The sequence below is a fragment of the Conger conger genome, chromosome 1 (assembly GCF_963514075.1).
Source record: "Conger conger chromosome 1, fConCon1.1, whole genome shotgun sequence".
Taxonomy (NCBI): domain Eukaryota; kingdom Metazoa; phylum Chordata; class Actinopteri; order Anguilliformes; family Congridae; genus Conger; species Conger conger.
In genome coordinates, this window is record NC_083760.1 from 76,843,447 (window position 1) to 76,868,274 (window position 24,828).

Consider the following 24,828-nt stretch of genomic DNA (forward strand, 5'->3'; position numbering starts at 1 on the left):
ATCTATTTTCGAAGACTCCCGAATGGATACCGAGAATGCACGATTGTAGCAGCAATGAGGGGCGGAAGTTGGCGATTGCCGAATAACTTGGGACGGATGGACACATGTGGTTTGTGAAGAAAGTAATCAGGTAGCAGTGCATGATATAAACAGTTTTTTTCAGCGACAACGTATAAACCAGCAATAGCAATAAGGTCAGTGAAAATTCGCACATAAATGTAACTGAGCAATTGTATATTAACGATGTTGGAAAGAGTGCGTTGTTGCGAAGTTAGCATGCTAGCTATGTTAGTCGGCTTCAGCTTGCGATTCTGTTTTGCCTCTAAAGCTAATTTATGTAACGTTACATTTCAATAGAGCTAGCTTGCCAAATGCTGAATAGTGACGTCCCCAAATACTATATAGCAACAATAACAGTGGTGTGTTTTGATAATTTGTGTTGTGGCGATTGTATGGTTTCATGACATTACAATAACTTAGGTAACTTACTGCATTCATTCACTTGCTACGTAGCTGGTGTTTTCGTATATTTTTTGGGGGAAGTTTGTTTCTTCCTGTGCATACGTAATTATACAATACAATTTGAAATTCTCACTAGGTTCTGGATATTAATACAATTATTCACATTTTTAGATTTAACAGGAGATAAGATCATAATAACAGAGTTGCAAGAATGACATCTGCTCCTAATAGAAAATAGGCTGATCATGTTTCTGTTTGCTGAATTCAGAGCTAAGGAATAAAAGCGTGTAGCCTAATCAGTATTTGAAGGTGGTCGAGCATGTTGATGTTCTTCTGATCGAATCAGCTGCTGACCCCTGCTCATCAGAAGAACAGGGGAATAGGGGGATGTTGATGGCTGTTGATAAAAGAATATAGGCCAGAAGGAGAGAGAGTAGTATGGCTGGTTAGTATGTTGGAGCAGAACTGTACTGGTCATGGTACTTCTGAAATGGACCTGTGGAGGGAAGTAGTACAGGTGTATGTGGGGTGAAAGTCGGTTCTGGATTACTTGGAGGATTCTGTGAGCATTAATAGGGAACTCAGGATTTGGCTACAGTTTAGTCCAGTATTGTAGAGTCATAGAGGAACAGAACTTCAAGCTGTATTTGGGTTGACCTGATGGGAGGCGGCCGGTTAGGTAGGTTTTATCATGGCCTGGAGCAGGTGGCAGGTACTGTATGTACAATGTTCTAATGTTCTGGGAAAAGGCAAGTGTCGTGTTGCCTTGATAGCCAGGGAGGGCCTAACTTGATATTACTCAGGGGAATGATGAGGTCTGAACCAGCGAACTCTCAGGTAGGAAGTGCAGTGTGTAACCATATAGATAAGTGTGCATGTAGGCCTGTTTGGTTTTATAACAACTGCACCGGGCTGTTTGGTTTTATAACGACTGCACTGGGCTGTTTGGTTTTATAATAACTGCACCAGGCTGTTTGGTTTTATAATAACTGCACCGGGCTGTTTGGTTTTATAATAACTGCAGTTTGCGTGACTGTGTGGATTTAGGGGTACAGATGACGCAGCAGGAGGTGCGCCTCTGTGGGCTCCTGCTGCAGGAGCACTTTGGGGAGGTGGTGGAGAAGGTGGCGGTTCATCTTCTGAGGACGGGAGCGCAGACTCTGCGTGGCATCGCCCAGGAGACCAGCACCCCGCTAGACCTGGTACTGAGGCTACTGGAGCTCTCGCACAGCACAATGACCTGCACTCCACAGAGCCCTGCTGCTGCATGCACTCCTCCATCTCCAGCCGAGGGCTTCTCATGACCGCTATTCTCATTGTGACGCAGACACGCCTGCCTGTGGGGTAGTGAGAGGGCTGTTTTTTTCCCAACGTCTTAATAGATTCAGTTCTTCATTATTGATAATAATGCTTTTGTCATTATTAACCCTTTAATGTGCAAGGGCATAAATAATCTTAGCTGATGCTGATTTAACAATCGCTACTGGAAACTGAAAGTTCTAGAACACTGACTTAGAAATTTTAAGAAACATTCCAATAAACTGGGTTATTAAATTTATTATTTGTGATTCTACAAATACAATGCGCGCTGACTTGGGTCCGTAAGATGGTTTCCAAAAGACGCGATCATACACGTTGGGCACATTGATCTGTTGTCATTATGTCAGTGGGCTGATGGATTCGCTGATTTGCTGGAAGTGTAAGTTTCCTTTGCAGTCAGTGTGTGACGTGGCCCCGCTCTCCCCCCCTCAGGTGAAGAAGTCCCTGTGTGTGCTGGCGCAGCATGGCATGTGTGAGTTCCGGAGGGGCCGCAGGGGCCCCGCCGGGGCGGTGGAGTACCTGGCAACCTCCGAGCGCATCCTGAGGATCCTACGCTACCCGCGCTACATCTACACCGCCAAGACCCTGTACGGAGACACCGGCGAGCTCATCGTGGAGGAGGTGCTGCAGCGCGGTCACATGACCATGAGCGGCTCCGTGAAGACCGTCGCTGATAGGCTGACGCACAACATGGAGGGTGAGTGAGCGGCGGGAGATGGACGGCATGCTGGGATAGCGGGCCAGGCTATGTGGAGGTTTCAGAAAGATGGACGAAGACAGATATGGAGTTTGACAGTGGAAGTTTGGTGCACCATTAGACTGAATAAATGTGACACAGGCTTCTATTGTATTCAAGGTTCCTGCTTCCGTGGCTAGTGAAACTGCTGTTTACTCTTGCTGCCTCTTGCTGTTTTGCGGTACAGAGGGTCGCAGCATGGACTACAGTGAGGTGGTGACGGCCTTTTCCAAACTGGTGGAAACTCATTTCATCCAGCGCTGCCCCCCGGTGGCAGACGTAGGAGCTGCGCCCCCTGCAGCCGGGCCCGGTGCTCAGGCGGCCCCTGCGGCACCCCCCTCCCCGGCAGACAGCCACCCTGAGCGCTACACACTTCCCCACGTTAAGCTCACAGGTAAGCCAACACTGCCCTCACTATGCTGGGTGGGCAGTGATTGGGAGATGCTTTGCATGTCCTGCACATTGTACTGTTAGACTGTTGTGTTGACACATATAGTTACTGTAGGGCAGGGATTCTCAACAGTCATGCTCTAGGGCTACATTTAATTGTTAATCAGAACTTAATTGATAATATATTTGCCTATACAGTTATTTCTTCTCACCTGGGTTCTTTGATCCAAAGTGGTGGCAGATTTTAGGGTGAAAGCCAACATGCCCTAATTTGAGGGTCCCTGCTGTTGTGTTTTGTGTTGCCTTTATATAGTGACTGTAATAGGTTTAGATGAAAGTCAGTGACACATTCAATACTCAATACATGCAACACAGTGACGGGGGGTGTCTACTTTTCTGCTTGCGTGCAGGCCGGGGGAAGCGCCGTCACCCAAGCGAGGAAAGTGAAGGGGAACAGAGGGGGGCGAAGAGAGCCAAAATGGACACCTCAGAGGTGAGCCTTACATGCAGTCACACACGGATTAGCGCTGAATTACTTTCTGTTCGTGGCCCAAGCTGCTGCAATCCACCTCCCTCCCACACCCACTTCTCCTCCCTTCTGCTCAGTCTTCGGGCGATACGGGGATCTACTGGCAGGTGAACTTCGACAGGTTCCACCAGCACTTCCGAGACCAGGCTATTGTCAGTGCGGTCGCCAGCAAACTGGACCAGGTCAGTGTCGTCCAATGTACATTGTACGCAGCTGCTGGACCTAGTCACTGTGGTTCAGTCTATGGAAGGGTCTGTTATTTAGTGTTTGGCAAGCTGGACCAGGCTAATGTGGCTTAGTGTATATCACCAATCCACATTCAGAAAACTGCACTGTGTCAGGGTGTTTTACCCGTACTCAGTCGGCGAACTGGAGCTGCTCAATGTTGTTTTTCTTTGTCAGTAGTCAGTTGAGCCAGGTGAAAGTGACAGCTTCTTTAGTATTGAGTGCAGGCATCTGGACTGACTGGGCCACTGTGGATAAAGAATGGATCAGTCCTCAGAGCTAATGTTCTGAACCCTGATCAGATTTTACAAACCTAGACTGGGTGTGGTGCTCTCCTCGCCTGTGAGTGTTGATGTTCAGTTGCCGTTCCTCTGTGTGTGTGTGTGTGTTAATGTACGCCCTGTTTACAACCACAGTGTGTTAACATACGTGCTGTGTACGACCACAGTGTGTTAACGTACGCGCTGTGTACAACCACAGTGGGTTAACGTACGCGCTGTGTACAACCACAGTATGTTAACGTACACGCTGTGTACAACCGCAGTGTGTTAACGTACGCGCTGTGTACAACCACAGTGTGTTAACGTACGCGCTGTGTACAATCACAGACCAGCAGTGAGATTGTCCGGACGATGCTGCGGATGAGTGAAGTGACCACCACTCCCACCGCTGCCTGCACACAGCCTCTCTCCGCTAACGAGGTGCGGTCATATAACCTCCTGAATTCAGTGCAGATTTTTCTCTGTTCTTTTCTTGTATTTAACAAGAACAGAACACAGGAAAAGTGTGCTTATTAAAGGAAATTTATTTATTAATCATTATTGTTAATTATAATGAGTGAGTTATACGTGTAGTGTGCGTGACTGTGTGAAGCAGCGGGTTTCACCGGTGGTTTTGGGTTTCAGATATTTCGCGCCCTCCCGCCCAGTTACAGCATCACCCGGCCAGTTCTGGAGCAGTACCTGTCCCTCCTGGTGGATGACCCGGTAAGACCGGAGCCAGAACCGCCTCCAGAATCTCCCCCTCCTCTTCCTTCCTTCCTCTGACTGTTTGTGTCCGCCTCACAGATGGAGTTTGTGGGGAAGTCGGGCGAGAGTGGCGGTGGGATGTACGTTGTCAGTATCCTTTGAAACCGATTCAGCCCTGCCCTGAACTGCCCTGCACTGCACTGCCCTATGTTGCACTGTGCACTGGCCTTTCTACACACAGGAAACCTTGAAGCGAAATGACACCTCCACTCTAAAGTTTGAGTGTTCTAAAGTACTTGGGAAGTCACTGAATTGATGGTAGAGAAATATGGGAATCCTGGCTAAAGGATTCCCAAGACTAAATGCACCTACAGCCTAACAGTCCTACAACCCAACAGTCCTTTACCGTGAGTCAGATCTGCACAAGGCATTAGCCACCCTGTCGAGGGCCACTCTGGAGTCTGTGGTGCAGGAGAGGTAGGAGCCTGCTTTCTGTCTGTTTTCTTCTTTATGTGTGTAAAACTCTTGTGTATCTGGATCTGTCATCCATCTTTGCACATACAAACCATAAAATACTCCTAAAAGTGTACTTGTACTCAACCTCAACTGTTATGAACAGGTGACTCTTGTTAAAGTCTCAGTGATGCAGCCTGTATAAATAAAGGATAAATAAACCAACCACTGTTTAACTCAGTGATGAATTAATATCAGTTGAATTCCTTACTTCCAATACCGTGCCGTTAACTCTCTCTTTTTTCATCTTACCAGGTTTGGTTCGCGGTCGGCGCGTATCTTCCGGCTGTTGCTGCGGAAACGGCACCTTGAGCAGAAGCAGGTGGAGGACTTCGCCATGATCCCAGCGAAGGAGGCCAAAGACATGCTGTACACACTGCTGTCAGAGAACCTTGTTCAGCTGCAGGTATAAAACATACGCACACACACGTTTCCTCTCCCCCTCTCACACAAACACACACACACACACACACATGCACACACACGCACACACGCGTGTCCTTCTGAATCACACCCACAGTACATGCAAACAGCTGTGTGGACAAACCGGTTTTGTAGACAAATGTAATTGAGCGTGTCCATTTCTGTCTGCTCCAAGGAAATCCCAAAGACCCCTGACCATGCCCCATCCCGCACCTTCTACCTGTACACTGTCAACCCCCTGCCCACAGCCAGGCTGCTGCTGCAACACTGCTACAAGGTACTGGACACACACAGGTCTGTGTGGAGTGGGACGCTATGCACGCAGTACCCAGTGTGCTCAGAACAACACCGCCTGATCTCTCCCTCCCTCTTTCTTTCTCATTGCAGGCTGTGGGCAACCTGATGGAAAGACGTCAGTATGAAACAAAGGAGAACAAGTGGGTCCCTCTCCCTTTCTCACTGCTAATGGTGATGATTGTGCTTCTACAAAAGACAAGGCCCGTTTAACAGCCTTTGCTGACCATATCTTTGCTACAGTCTCAGAACAGAGGCTTGGGGGGTGCTACTGTATATTCTGCTTGTTGTTTTTGCTGCATTGAGTGACTGCTTTGGGCAATAGCAGTGCAGGATGATTGAATGCGGTTTCATAAATGCTAATGAAATGGATCAGTTTCTGCAGTGTCTGCGTCGTGCCCCAGGGTTAAGCTCAGCGATCTGTGTCGATGTTAAAACCTGCTGAACGGCTGCCAGGGTGTGCGAATGAGCTGACGTTTTGATTGGCAGACGCCTGCTGGAGAAGTCCCAGCGCATCGAGGCCATCCTGGCATCGCTGCAGGCCAGTGGCGCGGAGCCCAGCCAGCTGACCGAGGTGGAGGAGATGATCACCGCCCCTGAGAGGCAGCAGCTGCAGGCCCTGCGGCACCACGTCAACAAGTACGGCCCGAATACTGCCCATACGCGGCGTACAAATACAGCACAGTCATTCTGTACAAATACAGCACCACCACGTCAACAAGTACGGCCCGAATATGGCCCATACAGACCGTAAAAATACAGCAGTCATTCTATACAAATACAGCACCACTATGTCAACAAGTACGGCCCGAATACTGCCCATACGCGGCGTACAAATACAGCACAGTCATTCTATACAAATACAGCACCACCACGTCAACAAGTACAGCCCGAATACTGCCCATACGCGGCGTACAAATACAGCACAGTCATTCTATACAAATACAGCACCACCACGTCAACAAGTACGGCCCAAATACTGCCCATACGCGGCGTACAAATACAGCACAGTCATTCTGTACAAATACAGCACCACCACGTCAACAAGTACAGCCGAATACTGGCCATACGCGGTGTACAAATACAGCACAGTCATTCTATACAAATACAGCACCACCATGTCAACAAGTACAGCCCGAATATGGCCCATACAGACCATAAAAATACAGCACAGTCATTCTATACAAATACAGCACCACCATGTCAACAAGTACGGCCCGAATACTGCCCATACGCGGCGTACAAATACAGCACAGTCATTCTATACAAATACAGCACCACCATGTCAACAAGTACAGCCCGAATACTGCCCATACGCGGTGTACAAATACAGCACAGTCATTCTATACAAATACAGCACTACCATGTCAACAAGTACGGCCCGAATACTGCCCATACGCGGCGTACCAATACAGCACAGTCATTCTATACAAATACAGCACCACCATGTCAACAAGTACAGCCCATACACGCCATACAAATACAGCACCACCATGTCAACAAGTACCGCCCGAATACTGCCCATACGCAGCGTACAAATACAGCACAGTCATTCTATACAAATACAGCACCACCATGTCTACAAGTACAGCCCATACACGCCATACAAATACAGCACCACCATGTCAACAAGTATAGCCCATACACACCATACAAATACAGCACCACCATGTCAATAAGTATAGCCCATACACGCCATACAAATACAGAACCACAGTGTCAACGAGTACAACCCAAATATGGCAGTCACACTATATAAATATAGCACAGTCAGGCTATATGAATGGGCTATATAAATACAGAATTCCTGTGACACAGATACGGAGCAGTCATGCTATATAAATACATACAGCACAGTCACGCTATACAAACATAGCAACCCTCTGACTGCCAGACGACTGCTCTTTCCGCCTGAGCTAATGTCGCCCAATTTGTGTGACAGTATCTTGATACTAAACGCTTATTCATGAATATCGCTTCCTGTTTCCCCCCATCCCCTCCTCTCTTCTCTAAGGTTGGACTCGAGTGAGAACCAGGTGGATGAGACCATCTTCCTTTTGGAGTCCTACATCAACTCCACACAGACGTCCCGCTGAGAGGGGGAGGAGCAGTTACACAGACAAAGGGGAGCGAAGAGTGGAGCTACACACCCCCCCGGCTTCAGACCGAAAGTGCACTCGATAACCAAACCACATTTTACTCACTACAGTCTACAGACTACATAACGCCTCACACTGTACGTTTCATTGTAATGCAGATAATTCCCTATTTTCAGTGCTTCGCAGGAAAGGCACAAACTGCCTAAAAAGCTTTTGTCTTGCAGTCAGTTAGAGCGATTCCACATGTTCATATGTGAATGGCACTGAGAGACCTGTGTCCTTTAATAATAAAACATTTTTGGTTGTGAAATCTTTTTGTGCAGCATGTGTGGCTATGGCAAAGGTGGAGAATTCAGATTCAGAAAGTAAAAGTATTTTGTTACATCTAACATCTGCATTTGCTAATTAGCCCAATTAAAGCTCATTGGTGAAATCAGTTCTAAATTTGTGGGTGGAAGAAACGGATGGCAGGACTTTTACTTTCTGGTCCCTGGACTTTCCACCTCTGGACTGTTGCTGGTTTTGTGCATAAAATGTGGGTTGATGTGTGCATCATTGTCTGAATAGCAGTCATTCCAAGTATGAGACCAAGATGGACAAAATTTCATCTTCCAAATAGTTTAATTTCGATCTGAGAAAAATAATAAAAAAATAAAAAAACGCAAGACAATGGTTGTTAAATTGAAAAAAAAAAATACAAAATACAAAAAAATATTCTAGGACTTTATTTGACATTTCTGAATATTAAATAGATGTATTGGTTTTTATAGTTGGTAGTCTGGTTTCCATGGCGGTCTGTTCATTAGTGTGGCCTCCCTCCGCTCACCATTGCTTCAGCTTCTGTAACGGCAGTGGGCCTGTACAGCAACTGTGTTGATTTGTGCTACACAGTCTTGGACTGAGCTGTACTGGAGAGCTTGTGCTTTGAGGGGGGGGGGTCAGGTTTTGTAGGGAAGTGTTGGGAGCAGGCTGTTGGAAGGCACTGGTCACCGTGGATACTGTCAATTCTGAATGTTTGAACCATGGATGCTGTCCGTTTTGAATGTTTGAACCATGGATACTGTCTGTTTTGAATGTTTGAAGTGACGGTTTTCAATCTTCAGTGTTCTGGTCTTCCTCCTTCCTCTGTTTTCTGGTGAAGAACCCCAACTGGCAGAGCAGGAAAAGCACAATTTCACTGATGGCATGAGGTTGCTTTTTCAAACACAAAAGTGAAAGCTCATTTATACCCACCGTGCTACACTTTAGCCCAGTTTCAGAGACACAGGACTAGCTTTAACCTGTGAGTAAGACACTGGCCCGTAGTGTATTGGTGCAGCAGAGAGCAAGCCAGTTTCAGAGACACAGGACTAGCCTTAACCCGCGTGTGTGACACTGGCCCGTAGTGTATTGGTACAGCAGAGAGCAGGTCTGTTTCAGACACACAGAACTAGCCTTAACCTGTGTGTGTGAAACTGGCCCGTAGTGTATTGGTACAGCCCAGAGCAGGCCTGTTTCAGAGACACAGAACTAGCCTTAACCTGTGTGTGTGAAACTGGCCCGTAGTGTATTGGTACAGCAGAGAGCAGGCCTGTTTCAGACACACAGGACTAGCCTTAACCTGTGTGTGTGAAACTGGCCCGTAGTGTATTGGTGCAGCAGAGAGCAGGCCTGTTTCAGACACACAGAACTAGCCTTAACCCGCGTGTGAGGCACTGGCCCGTAGTGTATTGGTGCAGCAGGGCAGGCCTGTTTCAGACACAGAACTAGCCTTAACCCGCGTGTGAGACACTGGCCCGTAGTGTATTGGTGCAGCAGGGCAGGCCTGTTTCAGACACAGAACTAGCCTTAACCCGCGTGTGAGACACTGGCCCATAGTGTATTGGTGCAGGCCGTGTGAGGGCACAGTGGGTGAGTTACCTTCCACAGAATGAATATGATGAGTGCGAGCAGCAGCAGGCCTCCGATGATGCTGCCGATGAGGATCCAGAGGGAGATGGGGATGGAGCGGCCCTTCAGCACCTCCAGCACCGTCTGCACAGGAGGGAGAGAGGCTGTGAGGGGTGTGCTGCCTCTCTAACTGAGAGCACCCACGTATAATTCATCAGAAACACGGTTCTGTCTACCCAAAGGGGCTAAGCACCGAATGTCCGTTCCCCCTCCCTGGACGATGCACGCACACGTTCCCCTTCAGTTCTCTCACCTCCCGCCAGATGGCGCTGTTGCCGAGCGTGACCAGATTGGATTCCTGCACCCCGAGGCTGTAGGCGCTCACGATCCTGACTGCTTTGAACTTGGCCTGGTAGGGACAGAGTGTTCCACAACACAAATCCTCAACCCAACTGTCGTGTTAATTGGGCAACGTTTGAACGGCATACACAGCGCTGTGTCAATATTATAACACCACAGAGGCTCTTGTTTTGGACACTTACAGAATGCTCGTGTTCAATGTGTCAATCTCAGATGTGTTTTGTTTGTGAAAATTACTGGGTGCAACCACGCCTGCCTAGAAACGGTGCCCTCACTGATTCCCACTCACAGACCTGACTGGCAGAGCAGCTCCCGAAGTAATGACAGCACCTGAGTTACCTTACAAAAAAACTGTTTATAAAAGTACACTTTTTCCTGAACTAAATCGCAGGTTACTATATTTGAGGTGCAATTGAACTACGTTCCAAAAGTAAACTTGGATCAAAGTTTAAAGCATACTTTAAGTATACCAATTGGATAGAAGTAGTTCATAAATTCCAGGAAATACTACAAGTATGCTTAAATTGGGCTAATTTAGTTTTTATAAAGTTCTTAAAAATAAACTCAAACTTGATGTACTTATAATTCAAAAGTTAACCTTTATGTAAAGGTTCACCAAAGTATGGCGGTAATGTACTAATATACAGTAGTACCCACCAGAGCAGTTACAGCCCTGCACAGTGTCCGCTTCAGCAGTTCTGTGTTATTGTGGTATTACGTAAGCACAACTCTACTGTGCTAGTGTGCTTCTGGGGCCCCCTCCTCACCTGTCTGAAGAAGTGGTCCTGAACCCTCCTGGTGATGCGGACGAGGGCCGCCTGTCCCCGGAGCAGCTGCCGGACCTGGCACACCACCTCCACACACCACGCCCTGCTGCAGTTCTGCAGAGAGCCGGGACAGACCGCACGCCATGAGCCAAGTCCCAGCGCAGCTACATCCTGTGTGATTTACTGACGGGCACGGTCCAGTAAAACGCATCCCCAGAATAGAGCACTATAAACCAGCGATCTCAGATCTCACTCCAGGACATTATCTCACCGTGACCTACTGGATGAAGGCTGACAACTATTTTATGGGCAATTTCTTTTTTTAATTCTCACTTTTTATTTTTCCCAGCATTGAAGTGCACTTCTTGAAATTCTACTGCAGTGTTCCCAGCCCTGTTTCTGGACATCTACTATCCTGAGGATGTTCACTCCAACCCTAATAAAGCACACCTCATTCAACAGCTAGAGGTGTCACTGAACTGATAATTAGTAGAAACAGGTCTACCAAATTAGGGTCAAAATGAAAACCCACAGGACAGTAGATCTCCAGGAACAGGGTTGGGAATCACTGTTTACATCTATTGGAAGTATATAGTTTTGAATTCCTAAAGGGACAGTGAAAATGTCAACATGTGACGGGTTAGGCAATGGGAAGGTGTCTCCTTTGGTCTCACCAGCTGGTCTGTCTGCAGCATGTCCTCTGGGTGAAGCGGACGGACGTCTCTCTGTGTGCTCTTCAGCTGGGGAAGGTCGCTCAGCACACTGCAGTTCACCCCTGAGGCCTGCAGAGCAGAGTCAGAGTCGCTGGGGCTGATTCACATCCTGCCTGTCTGCGCTGCGGCCATGCCTTCACACCTCACCATTCACACAAAGCAAACCAACAAACCAAGGCTTCCTGAACCTCCACTGCCCAGTGCTGAACAGGGGACAGCCTGCACACACACACACACACCTGCCTCCGCACACGTCCACACACACACACACACACACACACATACACAAACACCCCTCCTCACATACACACACACACACACATACACACACAAACACCCCTCCTCACATACACATACACATACAAACATATGTGCACACGTACACACAGATATGTGCCTCCGCACACATCCACACACAAACACACACACCACCTCACCCACACACACTTCCCGTCAGAAACACAGCAGGGACACTCACGTTGTGTGAGCTGGCGTCAGTGACTAACATGAAGAGCCTGTCTCCGGAGGCCACGGCAGGCAGCTGGACCCTCAGCTCCAGGTTGTTGACTGAGTAACAGCCCAGGTTCTGCAGCTGAAGAGCACACAGACTGATCACTAACACAGGCAGGACCAAATCCCATAACCTTACCATCACTAACACAGCCAGGACCAAATCCCATAACCTTACCATCACTAACACAGCCAGGACCAAGTCCCATAACCTTACCATCACTGCAGGAGAACAAACACAGCCAGGACCAAATCCCATAACCTTACCATCACTAACACAGCCAGGACCAAATCCCATAACCTTACCATCACTGTAGGAGAACAAACACAGCCAGGACCAAATCCCATAACCTTGCCATCACTGCAGGAGAACAAACACAGCCAGGACCAAGTTCCATAACCTTACCATCACTAACACAGCCAGGACCAAGTCCCATAAGCTTACCATCACTAACACAGCCAGGACCAAATCCCATAACCTTACCATCACTGTAGGAGAACAAACACAGCCAGGACCAAATCCCATAACCTTGCCATCACTGCAGGAGAACAAACACAGCCAGGACCAAATCCCATAACCTTACCATCACTGTAGGAGAACAAACACAGCCAGGACCAAGTCCCATAACCTTACCATCACTGCAGGAGAACAAACACAGCCAGGACCAAGTCCCATAACCTTACCATCACTGCAGGAGAACAAACACAGCCAGGACCAAGTCCCATAACCTTACCATCACTGCAGGAGAACAAACACAGCCATTACAAACAACAGTACGTCAGAGACAGTGAGGTTCATTCTCACCCTGAAGTTGGTGTGGAACTCCGGTCCAGTTCCCTCAGACACTGTGCGGGTCGGGTGGACCTCGTACCGGTTCAGATTGGAGTCGCTAAGGGAGGGGGGAGGGGTGAAAGAGGGAGCCAAGTTAGAGAGTGTGGATGGAAGGGAATATGAATATGCAATAGACAAGTGTACTACAGATATGAACATTTCCCAATTACAATTCATGGGTGGTCAACAGGGAGAGGGTGAGAGCAGTCTCTGACCTGGAAATGAAGAGGTCGGGCTCGTACTGCACAACACTCTGCAGGTGAACGCTGTTGTCCTGTAACGTGTTCTCCCTCTCCACACTGTCACTACAAAACACACACACACACACAACAAAGTGTTTATGCAGTGTGTGACCAGCTTGAAATGACCTGCTACCAGCAAAACCTAGCTTGACCAGGGTCAGCCATTGCTGAAGTCAATCTGATTGTCACACAAGCATGCACATTACAAAACTGAATAATTACCACCTTATTTTAGATTAGATGTTATTTCTGGCTTTGACAGCTAGCAATAATGTTGAGAAAGTTGCAAGAAAAGAGAAAATGAGTCAATAATTAGCATGTTTCTACCACATGTTTATGTTGGGTCTGTGGGTCTATGTTTATGTTGTTAAAGTTATTTGTGTCTATGTGCACAATTTACCGAAGTGATTGAAGTGTATGTTTATTTAGTATAAATGTGCATCTGTACTGTATGTCTACTGCATATTCACAGGATCTCCTCCTTTGCTCTCTGTATCAAACCTGTGTCAAATAAGTAATTGCTTTACATTTAAATACTTACTATTTGAAAATGCTTTACTGTATGCTTTACTGAGCTTGTCTGGTGTATTGAAACCTATGAAATACTCTCAAAAGTGCAAACCCTGCATCTTGGTTGACTCAAATGCACCAGGCAAGATCAATCGAGCACAGAAAAGTATTTCAATCCAAAGCAATTAGGTATTTGACCCAGTTCTGCTCTGTATACAGTGTCATGTCCCAGTGTGTGGGGCTGCTGTGCTACCTGGCCGCTAAAAGCTTCATCTGAACCTTGTTGTGCAGGGAGGTGCAGCTGAACTCAAACTCCAGCATGAAGTTGACCTGCAGGGACACAACACAGGTTGCCTCTCAGTCACATGACCAGAGCCTGGGACGAAAGGGGTGTCATGACTACAGCCGGGGACGAATGGGGTGTCAGACAGGGGAGGACATGGTGAACAGACCTTGGACTGGGAGCGGAAGACAGGGTAGCTGACATTACACGAGTGGCTGTTTGTGCTGACAGCGGTGCATTCGATCTTAAACTGGGAGTCTTCCTACACAGAGAGAGAAAATGGAGGTTAATATTCCATTCAAAAAGAGAGGAACACAGAACATCATTCAGAACTATATTTGATTAGCAGCAGTTACAAAAAGGTCAGATCACTGACAGAGTAACAGAAATAAGAGCAGTAACAGTATTTACAGTAACAAAAGTAAGCAGTAACAGTATTTAAAGTAGCAGAAGTAAGAGCAGTAACAGTATTTAGATTAAAAGAAGTGATAGCAGTTACAGTATTTACAGTAGCAGAAGTGAGCGTAATAACAGTATTTAGAGTAACAGAAGTGAGAACAGTAACAGTATTTACAGTAGCAGAAGTGAGAGCAGTAACAGTATTTACAGTAGTAGAAATAAGAGCAGTAACAGTATTTACAATAGCAGAAGTGAGAGCAGTAACAGTATTTACAGTAACAAAAGTAAGCAGTAACAGTATGTAAAGTAGCAGAAGTAAGAGCAGTAACAGTATTTAGATTAAAAGAAGTGATAGCAGTTACAGAATTTACAGTAGCAGAAGTGAGAGTAGTAACAGTATTTAGAGTAAGAAAAGTGAGAACAGTAACAGTATTTACAGTAGCAGAAATAAGAGCAGTAACAGTATTTACAGTAGCAGAAGTGAGAGCAGTAACAGTATTTACAGTAGCAGAAGTGAGAGCAGTAATAGTATTTAGATTAACAGAAGTGATAGCAGTAACAGTATTTACAGTAGCAGACGTGAGAGCAGTAACAGTATTTACAGTAGCAGAAGTGAGAGCAGTAACAGTATTTACAGTAGCAGAAGTGAGAGCAGTAATAGTATTTAGAGTAACAGTGAGAGCAGTCGCAGTAACACGCGCAGTACCCGTATGCTGAGGCTGGAGAAGTGCAGGTTGCGGGAGTACTGCAGTGTCAGGCTGGTGTTGTATGCATTCTCCAGGCGGTTGTGCAGCTGCACCTCTACCGCCAGCCTCCGGCGGGGGCTCCGGATCACATAGGGCTGCTGTCTGTCAGGGCAAGGAGCCAGGATGTTACTGCAAATACGCTGTGGCTTTATGCCCTCTGCTCACACAAGGTATACAAGAAAAGCCACATATAAACCCCCCAAAAGTGGGGCTTTCGATGGACCATCTGTGGCCACATGTTTGTGGGCGCTGAAGAGGCCTTTGATGGATGCGATTACGGGATTATGGGGATTTCCTTTGTGGAGCCATGTTTGCACTCAAAGCTCAGAAAACGAAAAGGCATGAGAACAGCGGCGGTTTCAGCGGTTCACCTTGTCCCAAAGATGTCCATGCTCGCCTGCAGCACAAGGTCCGTCACACACACGTCATCCTCTCCACAGTCCTTAAAGAAAGGGATCTGGAGATGGAGACAGGAGAGGCAAAGAGCTCCTTCATTATTTTGAAATGACATGTGAAGTCGTCTTTAAGTAGGAGGGCCGGAGAGTCAGCTCACAGATTTCTTGAGCGTGGTGGGCCAGCCCTCATCCAGCACCGGGCCGCTCTCCGTGTCGTTGATCTTGAAGCGCAGGGAGAAGCCGATAGGCCGGATGTAGTCCGCCGTGTCCTGCCAGCGAGAGAGAGAGAAAGTCCCTTACATCCAGTACAGGGGTGCCCAGTCTTATCCACTCTGGATGCTTATTTTTGTTTTAGCCCAGCACCATGATACCAGGGGCCTGTTTCCAAAGCAGGATTACTGAGTTAGCCAGATAACTGGGCACAGTAAAACCTCAAATAGCTCTTTCTACTTCAGTCCGTGTTCCTGATTTGGGCAGGGTCCGGATTTTAGCAGCCATGGTGAGCTCCTGCCATTTCTATGCTCCGTGCATGTTGTGTAAATTTGTGTGTTGTGTAAAGTCTTGTGTTGTGTAAAGTTGTGTGTTGTGTAAAGTCTTGTGTAAATTTGTGTGTTGTGTAAATTTATGTGTGAAGTTTTGTGTTGTGTAAATTTGTGTGTTGTGTAAAGTTTTGTGATATGTAAATTTGTGTGTTGTGTGTGAAGTTTTGTGTTGTGTAAATTTGTGTGTTGTGTGTGAAGTTTTGTGTTGTGTAAAGTTGTGTGTTGCGTGTGAAGTTTTGTGTTGTGTAAATTTGTGTGTTGTGTAAAGTTGTGTGTTGTGCATTTGGGGCCTGTGGCTCGGCGACTCACAAAGACGTGGAAGGGCAGCGTGAGGCAGGCGGGCTCCCCGACCCGCACCCGCACCCCGACCAGAGTCTGCCGCTGAGAGTTGTTGTCAAAGAGTGCGCGCGCTGACAACTTCCTGTCGTCCAGCATGGCCCCCACCTGCAGCTCTGAGCGGGAGGGGCGAGGGAGAGAGGGGCAGGAAGAGGGAGACACAGATCGAGGCATCATATGGGGACCACTGTATGTAGGGAAGGTAATATTAGGTTATCAAAATAGGCCTATTAAGAAATATATTTACAATGTGGAAGTGGAAAATCCTGGTTTAAAATCCAATCACCTGGATTTGCTCATTAACACATTTCAACCGGGAGGAAGAACGCATTAGTGAAATCAGCTGGCTAAATGTGAGTGCGGAAGAAACACATGGCAGGACGTTTTACTTTCTGACCCCGGGACTTTCCACCGCAGTGGAACTTCCAAGAAAAGCAACCCTGTGACACTGGCAGATGAACAGAACAGCTGAGTGAGCAGTACACACAGTGCACAGTACACAGGATTAGAGACACAGAGGCAGTCACACAGGATGCCACACAGTGCACAGTACAGAGGGAGTCACACAGTGCACAGTACAGAGTGTTAGAGACATAGACAGTCACACAGGATGACACACAGTGCACAGTACAGAGGGTTAGAGACATAGGCAGTCACACAGAATGACACAGTGCACAGTACAGAGGGAGACACTCAGTGCACAGTACAGAGGGTTAGGGTGACAGAGGGGGGACACACAGTGCACAGTACAGAGGGTTAGGGACATAGAGACAGTCACACAGGATGACAAACAGTGCACAGTACAGAGGGAGTCACACAGTGCACAGTACAGAGGGTTAGAGACATAGACAGTCACACAGGATGACACACAGTGCACAGTACAGAGGGTTAGAGACATAGACAGTCACACAGGATGACACACAGTGCACAGTACAGCGGGTTAGAGACATAGGCAGTCACACAGGATGACACAGAGTGCACAGTACAGCGGGTTAGAGACATAGACAGTCACACAGGATGACACACAGTGCATAGTACAGAGGGAGACACACAGTGCACAGTACAGAGGGTTAGAGACATAGACAGTCACACAGGATGACACACAGTGCACAGAACAGAGGGTTAGAGGCAGAGAGGCAATCACAGAGGGAGACACACAGTGAGGCCTCTTACCGAACTCGGTCCCATGAGAGCCAGGGGAGCGGGAGAAGGCCAGGAAGCAGGCTGTGGCGTTGAGGCAGGCCGAGTCCCGCGTCCCTCTCTGGCAGTTCTTCTGGATCACGTTGATGGAGTGGGGCTGGAAGGACAGGCTGATGTTGATCTGCACAATGCTGCGAGAGCTGGTGCGGGGGAGGAAGGGATGAGGGCGGAGAGAGAGAGGGAGACAGAAGAGCAATGTCTCTTTCCTCAATGTTCGGGACCAGATATTCAGTTCTGTTGCTGCCTTAAAACCTCTTATAGCTCATCATGGAAAAAGCCACATTGAGTGAATTGGGGCACCGTGAACACACAGTCCTGTCCCTGTAGGTCAGGAAATGTCAGTCCCTAGTGAGTAATTACTGTGTGTTTCATTTGCGTAATGACCGCTCTAAACGGCCTCAGTGAGGTGCTCCGGGCAGGGTGAAGAGGGCTGAGGAACAGACCAGGTACCTGAGGAGCACCGCACTGCCCTGCGCCCCCACGGCCAGGTCCAGCAGGCTGTCCCCATCCAGGTCCAACCGAGCACTCACACTCCGCCCGAAATACTGCAGGCCCGGGGACAGGGCCTGCCCTGAGATACGCTGGAGAGAGAGAGGGCGGGAGAGAGAGAGTCACTAGTTATTGTTACTTCTATTGTATGCATTGCCATGTATCTAACAAGCTTTGGCCATACAAGTGTACAAATTTCTCATGATGATGAAGCACATTGAATTAAACTGAATTTAGAGACAAGGTTGAGGAGATGGGGGGAAGGGGGGGGGAGAGAGGACAAAGACAAAGAAAGACCGGACAGAGGACACAGATGAGTCAGATGAGTCATTCATTTATGCACAAACTATCAGCCAGTTTCCCTCCCTGCCCCTGTCTGTACTGTGCAGTAAGGCAGTATTGCAGACACACATGTCTCCTTCAGTGACACTTTGACATCATTCCATCAGCATGGACAGCTACATTTTTGTGAAGTGCCAAAGCAAACATAGAGATACCTGTTTGTACAGCGGGATGATGCTGCTCCCCTGTCCGTGATAGATGTAGAGCGCCCCCTGGTGGCCGTCCTCCAGCGGCGCGCCCACCAGCAGGTCGGTGTAGCCGTCGTGGTTGAGGTCGGGGGCGGTCGCCATGGCGTAGCCGAACCTGGCGTCCTGGGCCTTCCGCTGCGACTGGAGGGTCCCGTTGGCAGAGAACAGCACCTGAGACATACAGAGAGGAGGGGCGGGAGAGAGGTCAATGGAGGGGAAGAGAGGAACGGCAGGAAGTGATGTCCCGGCAACAAAATTGGGTGGGCGGAGAGGCTGCTGCCATATGCAGATGTGGGGGTATTTCACAAAGCAGGATTACTGAGTTAGCTGGATAACTGCGCTGAGTAAATCTTGGAACAGCTCTTTTTCACAAAGCAGGATTACTGAGTTAGATGGATAACTGTGCTGAGTAAATCCAAGAACAGCTCCTTTTCTGAGTCAATGTTCCAGGTTTTACTTACTTACTTTCCAGCTTTGAAGTCAGTAATCCTGCTTTGTGAATCTCTTCCCGATTTGGAAATGAATTGATACACGCAACATTCCCCATCTTCCCTCCGCTCTGTCTCTCTCTTCACCTTATTGAGGGTGTACATGTACACTCGCCCCGCCTCCTTGTTTCCGGCCCCCAGGAACATGGGCGCGGCCACCAGCAGGACATCGGTGATCCCGTCCTGGTCCACGTCCACCCCGCACACCTCACTCCCGAAATACGAGCCGATCTGCCGAGGAGAGGGATGGTAGAGACATTACCGCAGAGCAGGGCACTCGAAACGCCATTCCCAACGGCTACGTGGGAATTCCCGATTTAGGGCACAGCGTCGTGAGCGATCAAATGCAAACAGCAGAATGCAGAGTAAGGAGGACGACTTGAGGGGAGAGCACTTGGTCTGACTCGACTGATGGAATTAGAAATACAGTTACAGGTCATAAAGAAATGCAATCCCGTAGAGGCAGCCAGACAGACAAATTAAAAAAAGGAAAGACAGACCTGCTCTCCGTTCAAGGCCTGTGTGATTATGACGTCTCCGTTGGACTTGAGGTCAAACAGGATCACTTTGCCCTTGTGTTTAAAGCGTGGAGCTCCAGCGATGTACAGCCTTCTTCCGTTCTTCACCACGACTGAGGACACAGTGTAACCTGCAGCAAACAAGTAAATCTCTTACATGTTCACACACACACACACACACACACACACACACACACACACACACACACACACACACACACACACACACACACACACACACACACACACACACACACACACACACACACACACACACACACACACACACACACACACACACAGGGGCAGCCTGTAGCCTAGTGGCTGAAGTACATGACCGAAACCCGGAAGGTTGGTGGTTGAAGGTGTAGCCACTATAAGATCAGTGCAGCTGTTGGGACTGTCCCCGGCTTAGTCTAATCAATCTCTTTGAATAAAAGCATGAGCTAAGCATTCACACACACACACACACTGCAGGTATAGGTGTGTAAAACTCCAGCTGCATACAGGCCAGTCATACCCAGGTAAGCAGCGTGGTTCTTCAGCTCCAGGGGAAACTCTTTCTCAAAAGCCTCTCGTGGGGGCATGATCCGCCCCTCACTGCTCTCCTTCAGCACCCCGCCATCCCAGTCGTACGCCCCCACCATCCCAAACAAGATCCCATCCTGAAACCAGAAACACAGTGAGAGCCAGAGACCAAAGCAGGGCTTAATGTGGGCATATGAGCAACTGGACTTCAGTGCTACAAAGTCAAGTAAACTACAATAACCCAACCAGGAAGTGTCGCAGATAAAAGAGGTCACATGATAAGAGGAACATGGCACAGGTAATTACGTGGCCCCAGACTCACATCCAGGACGTGTGTGGAGAAGCCGATCTGTGACATCTCCATCTCGAAAGAGCTTTCATTGTATCCCAGCGTCCCTGCAACAGTGCAAAAAAAACCCCTCTCTGTTAGCACAGCTCCTCAGGCTCTGTCCCTCCCTCCCTCCCTCCTTCTCTTCATCTTCCTCCCCTTTCATCTCAGACGGGATGTTATTGTGCTGCACCCTCTCCGGGGCCACCAGGCGTGAGGCGGGCATCCTATTTCCCCAACGTATCCGATGTCGCGCGTTCTGCTCCTTCACTCTTCCCCCTCTCTTCACACCTTTCTCATTTCCTCCCTCTCTCCCCTCAGATTTGGGCGGGCTGCCTCCCCTTCCTCCCTCCCTTCCTCAGATTTGGGCGGGCTGCCTCCCCTTCCTCCCTCCCTCACCCTCCAGGCTGAAGATTCGGTCCCCCAGCGCGTCCACGATGTCGTTGAGTGCCGCCTCGTCCGTCACATTGAAGAAGTACTTCTCGTCCGGGTCGCTGGCGATGTACTTGATCTCATTGATGAAGGTCTCTGGGTCCTGCTGCCTTCGGATATAGTGTCCCAGTACCTTGAGAAAGAAGAGCAGTAAGACGTCCATAGTTAGAAGATGTGAGATGTTAGACATGCTATTCAAAACAACAGCAACTCCACGGAGTTATACTTACACATGAGTTATATTTCCAACATCATTGTCCATTATATTGGATCTCCATATATGGAAATATATCAACATCCATTATTGATTTCTCACTTTTTGTGACAATGGAAATCTGTTCATTCCATTGTCAGCATTAAATATGCAGTACCAAGGATATCAAGGCAACACTGGTTTAATTGTGAAATATGCTATATTTTGCAATGATACATCTGTTATTGCCGGTCTCAGAACAAGAGCACCTCCACACACCGTAGAGGACTTGGGATTGAAAACAACGCCGTGATGGCAGAGGCCGTAGGAAGTAAAACAACGCCTCCACAGCATTACAAGGACGGAGAGCTGGCCAACAGCGCCTCCACAATGTCCGAGAGGAGCAAATAAATCACACCATGAGGCACCGGATGAGACACAAGACTGTCTAACTGTCTAAAGGCCAAAAGCCCATCTCAGAACCGGCCCTGTTTCCCGGACCGCGGCTGCCAAATGATCACCAGGTTACTGTTTTGTTTCCGAGCAGGAGAACAGTAGCTGAAATGTAATTATCTGTGTGAGGACGTCTTTAAAGACTGTGAAACGGCGTGAGGCGCGGGGGTGTGCTGACTCCTGGAGCGGTGCGGCGTCACACACGGGGAATGTGAAACACCGAGGGGTCTGGGAATTCGCCGTGGTGCTCACCGTCCTCTCTGAAGGGCTCGGGCCGCCCCCCAGCACCCCCGCCACAGCTGTGAAACCTCTCTGCCTTCGCACACTGATGCATAAAACACAGAGCCGGCCTCCCCGGGCCACGCCGATCCAGCCCGCATGTTTCGCGAGGTACTTTCTCCACCCTCCCCGGGGAGTTATTTTTCTGCCTGTTTCTTAAGAAAAACACATTCTGGCCGTATTAAAGAAGGCGCTAAGACCCTTACATGAAGGTCAAATTACCTTTTATCATCCCCGCCCACTACCCTGGGCCTCAGGCTGAAGTTCAGACCCGTTCTGAGAGCTCAGCCGCTTCACACATGCAGGGTGGGGTTCTGCACTGTGAAATGCGCTATTAACAAATTAAGAGTAGTCTCAACTTGGAATAAAAGAAAATGGAATAAGCTGTCATAACTCAAAAACAGATTTTTTTTTTGTTTTTTTGGTTTCATAGCATGCATATCCCAAGCCTTTGAACCAACAAAGTAAGACACGTAAATAAATGCCAAAAAAGAATGAAAAAAGCATCTAAATATCTGCCCACTGATTTAAAATGAAGAAAAAAAGAGTGAAACCCATGTAAAGGTCAAATAATGATTCTGTGCTTCTGATGATTTTGTTGGGTAAATGAGTTTCTTCCGCATCCAAACTCCATCATCTCCTCCCCTTCTCAGAGAGGCACTGCCCTGCCTCCAGGCCACACATCACCACACATCACTGGGGACAGTGAGTCTACCATAGCCTTCCTCCTCTCCTCCTCTTCCTCCTGTCCTCCTCTGGTTCTCTGGCTCCGGTGGGGTCCGGGGTTCTGGGGTGGGTGCTCCGCCCAGGGCTCGGCTTGGTCCTGCGCCCCGTCTTTGAGGGAGGGCCACAGGTCAAACAGAGACCTGTCCCCTTTCACCCACAGATAGGACAGGGGCCACTGGAGCAGCGGTGGGGGCCAGGGGAGGATGCGGAACGGGCGAGTGGGGCATGGATAGGAGGGTAGTTTAGGGGACAGTGGAGGTTATTTTAGCAGTGGATGTTCGGAGGAGTCAGGGCAGGTGTTCCGTATGGGATCGGAGGGAGTTTTGCAGGGTTAAAGGTCAAAGATGCGATTGGTTGACCAATCAGCACCAAGGGGAGCCATCACAAGGTTTGTGTGAGAAGGTTGATTGGATGGGTTCAGAGCATCAGAGGGAAGGGAGACAGGTTATTTGGAACGTGACAAATTAGGGTGTAGAGCAAGGGGTTCACAAGAGAGTCAAAAACAGGTGGAGCATTAATTTATGGGCAGTTGTAAGTTGTACATACTTCAGAAATATATATATATTTTAAAAGATATGCAAGACGCCCTAAGTCTTCTGGGAATCGACAGAGATCAAAATAGCTTGTATATATGTCTACAGCATATTGGGGATCCAGAGCAGTTAAAGGATGAAAAAAACAGTTTAATGGACAGTGGGCATTTTAATGAGGTCTTGGAGTTATTCAAAGAGCCCACATGGTCACATTCTGTGCCGGGTGGTGAGGGATGGTTTTTGTATAAAAATGCACAGCTGGAATTTTAGCTCACTTGGACATGGTAACACAAAGCAACAGTTAAATAATTAACAATCCACCCAACTGCGTTCCCATAAAATAAAACAGAGCCCAATTTAAGGGGAACTCATAACTATAAAAGAGAGAGTGAGAGAGCAGAACTTACAAATTATTTACTCTTTAGGATATGGGTGGGGCATTGTGTATCTAGACTGTAGAGTTGTATGGTGTTGTGTGCTGGTGGGTCAGTGCTGTTGCTGTTGTGTTGGTGAAGTGTGTTGGTGAAGTGTGATGACAGTGGGGTAGTTGTACACTGTAATGTTGTGTTGGTGGGTTTTTGCATGTCACTGGGGTAGTGTTGATGCTGTTGTGTAGGTGTGTCATTGGGGTAGTGTTGATGCTGTTGTGTAGGCGTGTCAGTGGGGTAGAGTTGGATAGTGTTGTGTAGGTGTGTCAGTGGGGTAGAGTTGGATAGTGTTGTGTAGGCGTGTCAGTGGGGTAGAGTTCGATAGTGTTGTGTAGGCGTGTCGGTGGGGTAGAGTTGGATAGTGTTGTGTAGGTGTGTCAGTGGGGTAGAGTTGGATAGTGTTATGTAGGTGTGTCAGTGGGTAGAGTTGTATAGTGTTGTGTAGGTGTGTCAGTGGGTTAGAGTTGTATAGTGTTGTGTAGGTGGGGTGTGTTGGGTAGTTGGATAGTGTTGTGAAGGTGTGTCAGTGGGATAGAGTTGTATAGTGTTGTGTAGGTGTGTCAGTCGGGTAGAGTTGTATAGTGTTGTGTAGATGTGTCAGTGGGGTAGAGTTGGATAGTGCTGTGTAGGTGTGTCAGTGGGGTAGAGTTGTATAGTGTTGTGTAGGTGGGGTGTGTTGGGTAGAGTTGGATAGTGTTGTGTAGGTGTGTCAGTGGGTAGAGTTGTATAGTGTTGTGTAGGTGTGTCAGTGGGATAGAGTTGTATAGTGTTGTGTAGGTGGGGTGTGTTGGGTAGAGTTGTATAGTGTTGTATAGGTGTGTCAGTGGGGTAGAGTTGTATAGTGTTGTGTAGGTGTGTGAGTGGGGTAGTGTTGGATAGTGTTGTGTAGGTGTGTCAGTGGGGTAGTGTTGGATAGTGTTGTGTAGGTGTGTCAGTGGGTAGAGTTGTATAGTGTTGTGTAGGTGTGTGAGTGGGGTAGTGTTGGATAGTGTTGTGTAGGTGTGTGAGTGGGGTAGAGTTGTATAGTGTTGTGAAGGTGTGTCAGTGGGTTAGAGTTGGATAGTGTTGTGTAGGTGTGTCAGTGGGATAGAGTTGTATAGTGTTGTGTAGGTGGGGTGTGTTGGGTAGAGTTGTATAGTGTTGTATAGGTGTGTCAGTGGGGTAGAGTTGTATAGTGTTGTGTAGGTGTGTGAGTGGGGTAGTGTTGGATAGTGTTGTGTAGGTGTGTCAGTGGGGTAGT

The 24,828-nt window shown here is 48.1% G+C and overlaps 2 protein-coding genes across 3 annotated transcripts in view; one reads left to right on the forward strand and one right to left on the reverse strand.

The window, feature by feature from the left end:
• The first annotated feature begins 28 nt into the window (after positions 1–28).
• On the forward strand, positions 29–8,269 carry polr3c (polymerase (RNA) III (DNA directed) polypeptide C). 2 transcript variants are annotated; one of them, XM_061260704.1, is made up of 15 exons: positions 29–194; positions 1,510–1,664; positions 2,215–2,479; positions 2,706–2,912; positions 3,319–3,401; positions 3,515–3,619; positions 4,271–4,363; positions 4,568–4,648; positions 4,730–4,781; positions 5,047–5,107; positions 5,399–5,549; positions 5,742–5,843; positions 5,954–6,003; positions 6,350–6,499; positions 7,875–8,269. In XM_061260704.1, the coding sequence occupies exons 2-15, from the start codon at positions 1,518–1,520 to the stop codon at positions 7,954–7,956; spliced, it is 1,629 nt and encodes a 542-aa protein (XP_061116688.1). In that variant the 5' UTR covers positions 29–194; positions 1,510–1,517; the 3' UTR covers positions 7,957–8,269. The 2 variants fall into 2 exon arrangements, with proteins under 2 accessions (XP_061116688.1, XP_061116696.1); XM_061260712.1 differs by having other exon boundaries at positions 37–130.
• Positions 8,270–8,640: 371 nt separating this feature from the next.
• Positions 8,641–24,828, reverse strand: part of itga10 (integrin, alpha 10) — a 34,667-nt gene continuing 18,479 nt past the window's right edge. Inside the window, exons 9-30 of the mRNA XM_061248359.1 lie at positions 20,944–21,109; positions 20,539–20,612; positions 20,209–20,353; positions 19,671–19,819; positions 19,258–19,401; positions 18,650–18,853; positions 18,114–18,244; positions 17,637–17,803; positions 16,437–16,579; positions 15,744–15,854; positions 15,562–15,647; positions 15,151–15,292; positions 14,215–14,307; positions 14,016–14,092; positions 13,226–13,315; positions 12,984–13,068; positions 12,147–12,260; positions 11,630–11,737; positions 10,956–11,069; positions 10,142–10,237; positions 9,859–9,972; positions 8,641–9,108 (exon numbers count right to left, since the gene is read on the reverse strand). Coding sequence (XP_061104343.1) covers positions 9,052–9,108; positions 9,859–9,972; positions 10,142–10,237; positions 10,956–11,069; positions 11,630–11,737; positions 12,147–12,260; positions 12,984–13,068; positions 13,226–13,315; positions 14,016–14,092; positions 14,215–14,307; positions 15,151–15,292; positions 15,562–15,647; positions 15,744–15,854; positions 16,437–16,579; positions 17,637–17,803; positions 18,114–18,244; positions 18,650–18,853; positions 19,258–19,401; positions 19,671–19,819; positions 20,209–20,353; positions 20,539–20,612; positions 20,944–21,109 — 2,610 coding nt within the window. The 3' untranslated portion in view covers positions 8,641–9,051. The remainder of the gene's footprint in view (positions 9,109–9,858; positions 9,973–10,141; positions 10,238–10,955; positions 11,070–11,629; positions 11,738–12,146; positions 12,261–12,983; positions 13,069–13,225; positions 13,316–14,015; positions 14,093–14,214; positions 14,308–15,150; positions 15,293–15,561; positions 15,648–15,743; positions 15,855–16,436; positions 16,580–17,636; positions 17,804–18,113; positions 18,245–18,649; positions 18,854–19,257; positions 19,402–19,670; positions 19,820–20,208; positions 20,354–20,538; positions 20,613–20,943; positions 21,110–24,828) is intronic.

Excerpts from the sequence above, each read along its gene's own strand:
- polr3c (XM_061260704.1), top strand. The coding sequence starts at position 1,518 with ATGACGCAGCAGGAGGTGCGCCTCTGTGGGCTCCTGCTGCAGGAGCAC. Across the intron at positions 3,402-3,514 it reads CCAAAATGGACACCTCAGAG|TCTTCGGGCGATACGGGGAT; the intron begins GTGAGCCTTACA and ends CCTTCTGCTCAG. Across the intron at positions 4,364-4,567 it reads AGCCTCTCTCCGCTAACGAG|ATATTTCGCGCCCTCCCGCC; the intron begins GTGCGGTCATAT and ends TTTGGGTTTCAG.